This window comes from Ixodes scapularis, unplaced genomic scaffold (genome assembly GCF_016920785.2).
Source record: "Ixodes scapularis isolate PalLabHiFi unplaced genomic scaffold, ASM1692078v2 PGA_scaffold11__112_contigs__length_91849675, whole genome shotgun sequence".
NCBI lineage: Eukaryota > Metazoa > Arthropoda > Arachnida > Ixodida > Ixodidae > Ixodes > Ixodes scapularis.
The window spans coordinates 60710860-60720229 of NW_024609837.1; the positions used below are offsets into that span (position 1 = coordinate 60710860).

Sequence of the window (9370 nt, forward strand, 5' to 3'; positions counted from 1 at the left end):
ATTTTCATACGCAGGAAACGGAAGAGCAGACAATGGCACACAAGAGGAGACACCTCAAGTCTCGTTGGGACGTCATCAAGGTGACGCTGCCTCTACGCCAAGCGCAGGTGCACCAAAACATCCTCGACATCCGGCCAGCCTACAAGCACCTCAGGGACGACAAGAACTACCACGTGCTGCATGGTGTCGACCGCAACCGCTTCAGCGTCGTAAGAAGGTGACTTGGCCGCATCTACGCCTAGTCGTTTCGAGTAGCTATAGGGAGTATTCATTGCGCAAATGCTAAACACGTGCCAACGGCGAGCTTCCACAGTTCTCTCGCCATATGCATTCCGCACTATCAAGATTGCCGGTCTCGGCAGCCTAATAATGTGAGCTCGTTCTGAGCATGTGCTCTGAACATCGCCCTCAAATATGGCGTCCAGTGAATACCCCCTACAGCGACTGCCAGGATGAGAATGGCTGGGCGTCTTGTTATCAAAGGTTGGAAGCGTACGTAAGAGGTGGGACAACTCAAAGACTTCACCGCCATTCATGTCCTGTCTGACGACGATGTGGCTCTAAAGAAATAGTGGCACATTCTCAGTTCGCGAGTAAGCTTGGGTGCCACTTCGACGCTGCCAGATGCCTGCGACATATTTTTCATTCATTCTGAGTTGCCTTATGTGACAAAAATGGTAAGCATCGAAGTGTCAGGAAGACATGTTTTAAGAGGTGTGTTTCAGAGCCTCAAAAGCACTTCTCTATGCCATTTTTTTTTTTTTTCCTTTTGTAATTTGGGATTTAATGACATGTGCCTATGATAATGTGCAAAATAATGCCCGTACAACTCGAGTACCCTTCGAAGTACTAGTTTGTTATGTGCAGTTCTGCCTGCACACCGCCTATGGTTAAGTAGTCAAAAGCGCTGCTCGAGACAATGTTTTATATCAAAGTTGATTTGGATGTGTACTGTGTCAGCTGTGCCAACCTTTGCATGAAGATGGCATGGTAAAAATAAAATTAATATTAGTGTCTATATGTTCAAATATACCGCTAGCCACATGAAATAATCGAGGCACTCAATCGGAGAAGCAAGTACTAAAATCACGTAACATTAACCAGCTCGCCTGTTTATTAACCTGGTCTTCTAGAGACTACTACTACATGGAAACAATGCAGAAAGGACCAAAAGAACTTGTCCTAAAATAACCAACAACATGTTAATCTTTTGTCTCTGTGTCAAGAGTTTTGAGCCATGTCGCTAGCGGACGACGCCGGAATGTCGACGGACAGGCACCAAGTGTCTTGACTGGTGTTTTGCAATTTTCACAAAAAGCATCAAGGTGACTGTCAAATAGAGCAATTTGTACATTTCTTGCCTCACAAACACGAGTACTACGTCATGCGAGGTACCTCCCATGGCGAGTTTATTGCAACCACCGTAAAGCGACGACGACGACGCGCAACGTTCACTTCGGAACGCGCACCGACAGTTCTTTAATCTCCCGCAGCGATGGCGGAGTGACGCTGCAGCTCGCAGAATCCATCAAGAAGGCCGGACTCTACAAGGTCAACATCGGAAGCCGAAGTCCGTCGGAGGAAGAGGCGGAGAACCAATCGAGAGCGTTCCGCCTTCGAGTCCACTTGGCGGTCACGGAGTGAAAAGTCACGGAGTGAAAAGTCACGGAGGGCACGCCGGTCCTCCTCATAGTCTCCAGCGATGCACCGAGATCTAGGGCGTCGTAAAAGTGCCACATTTTTTTTTTCTCATTAAAACATTACAACAAATTACATCTGTGCTATAGGCTCTTTTACGAGGGTTTTGGCAGCAAACTGTCTGATTGTCGGTATGTTTCCAAGACATTTAGAAGATGTGTTGATAGCATGTCCTGAGTGTTAGTGAGAAGAGTAGGAAAATGGTGAAGGCCGTGAGCATGAGCTTTTTACTTTAGATATTGGGACACACCTCACCTAGCTCCTAGCTTGGGCGACTTAGCACCTAGGTAGCAAAGTTACCCGATAGTGCCTGTAGCCTTTGTGCAGTCTACATCAGGGCTAGAGGGAGTGTTGTCACTGTTAAAAAAATTCTAGTTCTCTGGCTGTCTAACCGCTGAATTCAGAAACCTCCCTCAAACTACACTCAAACTGAAGGGCCCCTCCACTTCCTCGAGGAAGGCGCGAGGGCCGGCGCTGGCCAATCGCGAGGACGGATCCGCTGTTGCGATGGGCCAGCGCCGGCCCTCGCAACTTCCTCGAGAAAGTGGAGGGGCCCTTCAGTGTGAGTGTAGTTTGAGTGAGGTTTCTGAATTCGGCGGTAAGATACGGGGTAATTTTTAGACTGAAGACATATCCTTAAAGGGACACCGACATACCCCAGAAAATTTTGTTTATATTTTACCAGGTGGTTCATTATAGTGTCAGAAGACTACCCAATCCATATTTTGCTGCAGAGTCAAGTATATCTTTAATAAAGTAAAAAAAAAACGCAACTGCTTGAAGCCGAAATTAAAACGGGACTGGGGAGGAAGAAGAAATATAAAGGAGGAGAAAGTTACCGGAAGTCACGTGGCTGTGCTAATTTTTTTCTTCCAATCAACATATTTGCAGCTTTTTAAAGCAACAAAAAATGGGTACCTTATTTTTTGTCAATTTTTGTATTGAGTGTCTGCCTTCGATGACCCACGACTTTGATTATCTTTAGTGGTTGTGTCTAAACCGTAGAAAACTGCACGTGACCACAGAGAAGAGAGTGAGCGAGACTCAAACCGGCCAGTTCTCAATCGGCTGTTTTCAGGCAGAAAGAAAACGAATTTCGAGCCGCAAATTGAGTTCTATGTAGTTGGGCTTTTATATATCATGCACAAATAAATACCCTGTCAGTGTCCCTTTGAAATAAAAGGTACTTAAGATAAACAATGCAAGAAAAAAATGGAATTCACACGCCAAATATTTTAATCTAATTCTGCCTAAAAGTTGATGAAACTGGCAACCAAAGTTTGAGGTGTGCAAAATTACCAAAATATGCTAATCCTAGTGGGTGAGACAAGGCGTAGCCAACAGTGCAGTCAATATCACGGCGTTGCCGTGGCACACCCTCCGCCACCTACGTCGTGCTAGGGGAGGTCGGTTTGCTAGTTCTGTACTTCTTCGAGAAAAGTTTACAGGCGGCGCTATAGCAGTGCGCTTGTTGCTGGCCACGTGATTCGCAGAGCGTGCATGCCTTTGTGTGCTCCCGTGCGTCATTGCCGGCAGTGTCCGTCGTGTGCGAGAGAGCCAATGTGCAATGTTGAGCACAGCATACTTGTACAAACCCGTCACGACATATTTGTGTGGGGTTTACTGAACTTTACTTTCTACTAATGTTTGCAAAACAAGCCCTTGGGAGAATTCGCCCTTTTCTGATCTAAAACAGAAGCTGTGGCCACAGTAGTTCAGGCATCATTGGGTGTAGCAGATTGTAGCAGACGACACTTTTGCCCCCCTGGTGCGTGACATCGCAATTTGTTGCAACTGGTTAGAGCATGGAGGAATGGATAGATGCCAACGGCTGTACCTTTTATACCTTCACTAGCTTGTGCCACCTGGCCTACAAACTTAAAACTAGAAGTATGACTTGAGGTGAGAACACAGGAGCAATGTTGCCTGCTACAACCAAGGTTTCGGATTGTGGCAAGATTTAAATGAGGATTGTGCGAAAAATATTACTCTTTTTTTTGGAAAAAGATGACTTACTACCACCTCAGGATATATATTTAACCCTTAGCGCAAGTTCCTTAGACTTGACCGGAATCGCCCTTTAACCTCTTAAGTGCCAAATTTTTTTTTTTCAAAAGTAACCTGACAGTGCTATATATATACATTTTTTTTTATTTTGAATTGTTATTCCTCTAGTATTACACATAAAATTTGAAAAGTTGATAACGCAAAAATCAGCGGAGGTGAAAAAAAAAATTGCCATCTAAAACGAGTGCTGCCATCTATGATCAGCGCCACAAAACTACTGAGATGAGCCTAGCTCGTCCGTGGAATTGAGGTCTACCGAAAAAACCACTGGACGAGCCGAGCTCGTCCACGGCATTTTTAGCCAGAAATTGGCCGACAAGCTTAGCTTGTCCAAGGCACTTAAGGGGTTAAAAGATATACTAATTAAAAGGTAGGGGAGGAGGGGTTTATGTGTCAAACCAACAAAGAGGATATGGCATTTAAAAGTTCAGTAAGTGAATATGGGGCAATTAGTTAACTGGTGTTCACATCACGGTCGTAATGCAAATATTGGCAAATTTCATATTCTGTGGCCAATAAAGCTCCTCTAAAAATATTACTTATTTATATTAAATGCCCTCCTTATTAAAAGGAAAAAAAATATATATAGATATATTTATCTAGGTATATATATTTTAGTCTTAAAGAAGACACGCCTTGTACTGTGCAGTTGTTAACATGCTTGAGAAGAGAGCAGAAAAATGCAGTTCAAGGAGACCCATGCCACGTCATCGCTTCCAAAAAAAAAGACTGTTCTGTAAGTAGAATATATATATATTTTTTTTTCTCTATAGAACAGATTAAAGACGACTGTTAATAAAAAGAAAAAGATAGACTACCTGTGGCCCTAAACAGCTTTTGTTAGTATTTTACCTACACCCTGTGTTGTGAAAAATGTTGTTTGTCCATTTGTCTAACAAAGTACTTGAAAATGGCATTCAACTTGTTTTCGTGTAACTATAGAACACTCGTCTTCGTATATCTGTTTGCTCAACCTCCAGATCACGGGAAAACTGTGCTAATAAAACAAGTACCCAACACAAAGAAAAAAAAAAAAGAATTGGCACATGTAGATATTTAGATAGCCTCATGCTGGAGACCCAGGATCTCTGGGTTCTCCAGCATGAGCTGTCTGGTGTGTTGTACGTGGAGCGCAAGTTTGTCTGCTTCTTGCAGAGGGGTTGTGACGATGTCGAAATGCAGAGCTCTTATTGGCTGATTGGAAAAATAGTGGGTAGACATTGAGGCACCTAGCCGTTAGGTCTACCCACTATTGATCAAAGCCAATCGTAGCTCGGCGTCGTTCCGACATCACGACAACTCCTGTGCAAGAAGTAAACATATATTGCACTAAAACACGAAACGAGGCATACCTGAACAGCAAGCAGCGCCGGAAGTCAATAGCCACCAATGCTCAATCACTGTCGGTTTCTTCCAACTTATCAGTTTCCCCTAACTTCTCAGTTTCTTCTAGCTTTTCAGTTTCCTCGGAGCTGCAAGCAAACGAAAACAGTGGTTCATACTTTTTCACACTTAGTGTCCCCTCTGATAAATTAATGGAGCATCGACGCACACTACACGTTTTTTGAAGTTTGTATACTTACTCCTGTACCAAGTTCTCCGAAGTTCCACACTTTGCACAGACTTTTCGACTGATCGAGCAGTCGTCGCATATGATGTGGTAAGCCGACTTCACCGTTTTTCCCTCGCATTTTACGCTGCAATAAAAGAAACAAACCTGTTGTTCTCATTCTGCCAGAAACTACGTGAGACTAATTCAGCTGTACGGCCCACAGGTGCTATTGCCGGTAAGATGAGTTTGAACAAAATAAAATATTGAAAGCTCTGTCTTGTACTTGTCGCAGTCATATATAATCTCAGATAACACTCAAGATCTGGGAGGAAACAAAAGTGTGAAACTAACGCCTACAAATACTCACCTTTCCCACTATGCATTTCTGATTGGAACAGCTGCCCTCCAGCTTAGTCATAACAAGTGACTAGAAGTATTTCACGCAGGGGGTTGTTCAGTTGATTGAATAGTGTCTGTATAAAGAAGCTTTTTTCTTCATGTCAACATTCGGTTATTTCCCCTAATTTTATTATTAACCTCTTCTAGAGGCCTTTCAGGTAATAAAATGAAATGAAATAAGCCAAACGTCCGAGCTCATGCTGTGGGTCTTAATAAAGTCAGAAGACGTTAAAACAACTCACCATTTGCGAGGCACCGTGAGGGGCTTGTATTTCTTGTATTTTATCTTCCATTCTATCTTCTCTTTACACCTCACACAGACGTTGGTGATCTTGAGGCTGATCATTTTCTTCGTTTGCAAGCTCTTGTCATGGAGCGTGTTCTTGAATGCTGTCGAATTTTGATGTTTCTGGGGACGGGTCCTCTTTACGTTACCGTGCTGGCTACTCATGTTCTTTAAGTAACACTAGTATGCACTTATAAACGTGATGTTGGCACATACAGGGGTTAATTATTAAATAATTCGGCTTATGAAGCCGAGCACGCTAGTTGAGACCACCCGCGCTGTGCTCCTCGCTGTGCGCCGCCATGTTGTGGTGCTCGATATGCGTGCTACCCGGCTTCCCGCTACGTAAACAAAAGTTTACAATGACGGCATCAGACTGTGTTACGTCACCGCACCTTTGTTGAACGGCTTTTGGAACGCAATCGGACGGTTCGCAAACTCTCCGCAACACGTGTTGTGGCGCTCGCGATCAAAATTCAGCGAAGATGGCATCTTCGTCAGTGAGAGCAATTAAGGTCATTCAAAACATTCTTCTTGCTTTCAGAAAAAAATCAAAGCCATCTAATGACGCTCCGTTAGACAGACTTAACGACTCCAATATCGTGGCACCAAAGGTATTCCTCGCACAACGCTAAATCCGCGGGAAAAAAAAATCGCAGTTCAAGGGACGCCCTTGAACACTTTGACTCTTGCCATACTTTTCGTCAGGTGTCTCTAAATTTAGCTTTAAAGTTCCAAAGCGTCCGATCAATAATTGCCCACTCCGGAATGTCAACTTTCAAACCATATGCTTCGCGTGAGCGTCGCCGGCTTTCCGGGCGTTTGGGTCATTCATTGAAAAGACATACTCGTCCCAACTTCACAGGCCGTCAAGCCACATTACCCCCTGATAAAATTCCGGAAAAGCGGCGCGAGATCGGACCAAGGTAAGACGTCTTTCACCTTACGCGTTCCCTGATTTCTGACAGCTTCGCTGACAACGGTTGTTACAACGTTACAACCCTGGAAAGTTTTGGCAGGTCAAACGCCACCGACGGCTACCGCGACGGCTACCAAAGCTACCAGCGCCTCTGCGCCTCCGTCGTCCAAGCCCATTGGTAGCACGGCCAGGGGTACAGGCATCGACGAGTCTCAACTACCCGCCCGCTACGCAAGAAAACCGCTATCACAGTACGAGGGTGACTACATCCAGGCGAGTTCTTTCGTCGAATTCGGAGGGCATGTGCGCACGATGAGGTTGTTGGGTCGAGCAACGCCTCTGGAAAGAGCGTAGCTCTGCGCATGCGCGGTGCCCACCAAAGCTGTGTTGTTTGTAGACGGCAACCCTGCAGCAGCAGTTGTAAAAACCATAGAGTTATTATAATGTACGCTAGAGGTTGAACATAGTTACAGTTGCACACACAGGGACAAAGATAAAGAGGAACACGTAGACGACAGACAAGCGCACGCTCACACCTCGTGTATTAACGAAAGAAGAAAAGAAAGTGGTCCTCTTTTCTGTCCTTGTCCCTGTGTGCGCAACTGTAACTATATTCAATAACTACCAACTCGCCCAACTGTCTACTCTACTACGCTAGAGGTTCAACTGGCGCTAGTGTCTATGCGACTTCTGTGACGCAAATTGAAGCAGACAGCAACCAGTCTACTTTCGCGGTGCTCCTGTGCATTCCTATGGGAAAACGCGCGTGCATTTTGTCTCTTTGCCGAAAAATAACATAGAACACTTCGGTTATTTGGGTTGTACTGAATAGTATGTACCTTGATTAGCACTGCAAAAGTAATTGCTTTAGTTGGCACATTTTTCTTCATCAGTGAATGATGTTTAACTTTGCTACATTTCTGTCCCAAACGTGTGTTATGCAGCAAGTGTGTAAAAACAAGCGACGATTCAAAGCAAAATTACAATCAATAGGAATATAGTGAGTGTTCAAGGCTCACCAGCATTCCGGTGACGCTAATATATTGATAATATGCCACTCTTGTGAAAATGACCCCGTCGTGCATGAGGGGATAAAAACATTCAAAACATAAATAATAAAGCATGTGGGCTATGAAAGGTGTCTTTTCGTATTGTTTTCTCTGCCGGGCAGCCTTTATCGGGCCCTTGTTCTCAAAGATTTCGATCGTGCTGGTAATATTTGAACATAGAAGTTCGCACAGAGCAGAAAGAATATAGCGGTACTTACTTATATAAAATATGAATATATACATGGCCTTCAATTTATTTTGATCGTACATGCATGGGTAGTTGCTGATCCAGTGTTACTGCGTAGTTCTTGCCGTCTCCCTTAATTTCCAGATGTCCTTCGTTCGTTTGGCACGTATATCCCTCGTGCTGAAAAGCGTTGACGTCGTGTTTGCGCTAACACTGTCCGACAGTGTGCATAAATACACGTACAAAGCCGTTTTAGCATCATCTTTAATGCGAAGAATTTGACAGAAAAACACCATAACTGACCGATTATTTCGTCGGCCTGACTCAGAAATATTCCAAGCTCCCTAGTATGTATGAATTATTCAGGATATTTGCTCTTATGATCGAGCGCAGGGAGAAAGTGCACTCACTTTTTTTCATAGAAATACATTACCGGAAGTCAGTTTTCGACTGGTTGCTGTCTGCTTCAATTTGCGTCAGCACACTAGCGCCACTTGAACCTCTAGCGTACATTATAATAATGCTATGGTATAAATATGGCCAAAACTTGATCACTCGAACATATCACTCCACGGTAGTAAATGCATGGCTTGCATGTGACGTCATCCATGGCATTATTATAATGTGCACTTAAGGTCCAACTGGCCCTATTGTGCAGTTTCAAATTGAAACAGATGGCAATGTGTGAAATTGATTTCCAATGATGCATTTCTATGGGAAAAAGTGAGTGCATTTTCTCCCAAATAATTTGTGTGTACTAAATACCTTGGAACATCATTTACACAAAACTATTGGTCAGTCTTGGCATTTTTCTTTCAAATCCAGGGCATTAACAAAGGTGCTAAATAGGCCTTGTACATGCATGTATTTATGTACTGTCCAGCATTAGTGCAAACACGGCATCGGCGCTTGTCTGCATGGGGTTTACGTGCCAAAGCAATGAAACGCATCTTGAAAGAGAAGTCACAAACTATGTGCTAAAACTGGATCAGTACTTTCCTATACATGTAGAAGATCAAAATAAAGTAAAGCCAAATAATGAGTGCAATTCTCAATAAATAACATTAGTTTTATTCACTCTAGTGCTCATGTATATGTGCAAAGGTAAGTTTGTTCTAGCATTCAAAACACTCATGCTCGAAAACTGAAAATTTAGGAAAAATCAGCACAATAAAAAAAAAAAGAATAGAAGTGTATAAATGTGGGCAAGTTG

The 9370-nt window shown here is 43.6% G+C and overlaps 3 protein-coding genes across 6 annotated transcripts in view; 2 read left to right on the top strand and 1 right to left on the bottom strand.

The window, feature by feature from the left end:
• Nucleotides 1–1773, top strand: part of LOC8037463 (fibrillin-2) — a 190786-nt gene extending 189013 nt beyond the window's left edge. Inside the window, 3 exon segments of the mRNA XM_042288940.1 lie at nt 15–217; nt 1494–1561; nt 1564–1773. Coding sequence (XP_042144874.1) covers nt 15–217; nt 1494–1561; nt 1564–1718 — 426 coding nt within the window. The 3' untranslated portion in view covers nt 1719–1773.
• Nucleotides 1–6306, bottom strand: part of LOC115322796 (uncharacterized protein C9orf85 homolog) — a 66557-nt gene extending 60251 nt beyond the window's left edge. For 3 of the 4 annotated variants that reach the window (XR_006077454.1, XM_042288942.1, XM_042288941.1), the window contains exons 1-3: nt 5959–6299; nt 5349–5462; nt 5118–5237 (exon numbers count right to left, since the gene is read on the bottom strand). Coding sequence is in view for 3 of the 4 variants with exons in the window: in XM_042288942.1 (XP_042144876.1) it covers nt 5159–5237; nt 5349–5462; nt 5959–6167 (402 nt within the window). In the remaining variant the exon portion in view is untranslated. Of the gene's footprint in view, nt 1–1387; nt 1715–5117; nt 5238–5348; nt 5463–5958 lie in introns of those variants that run through there. The other variant, XM_029983156.4, reaches the window with a different exon arrangement.
• A 150-nt stretch (nt 6307–6456) lies between these two features.
• Nucleotides 6457–7275, top strand: LOC121835081. The gene is made up of 3 exons (XM_042289015.1): nt 6457–6616; nt 6868–6928; nt 7022–7275. Exons 1-3 carry the CDS (start codon nt 6488–6490, stop codon nt 7273–7275), a joined length of 444 nt encoding a protein of 147 aa, XP_042144949.1. The 5' UTR covers nt 6457–6487.
• Nucleotides 7276–9370: the final 2095 nt, after the last annotated feature.

Bases quoted from the DNA above. Each gene is read 5' to 3' on its own strand.
- LOC121835081 (XM_042289015.1), top strand. From the start codon at position 6,488: ATGGCATCTTCGTCAGTGAGAGCAATTAAGGTCATTCAAAACATTCTT. The intron at 6,617-6,867 runs GTATTCCTCGCA...CCAACTTCACAG, and splicing joins CCAATATCGTGGCACCAAAG to GCCGTCAAGCCACATTACCC. The intron at 6,929-7,021 runs GTAAGACGTCTT...AAGTTTTGGCAG, and splicing joins CGGCGCGAGATCGGACCAAG to GTCAAACGCCACCGACGGCT.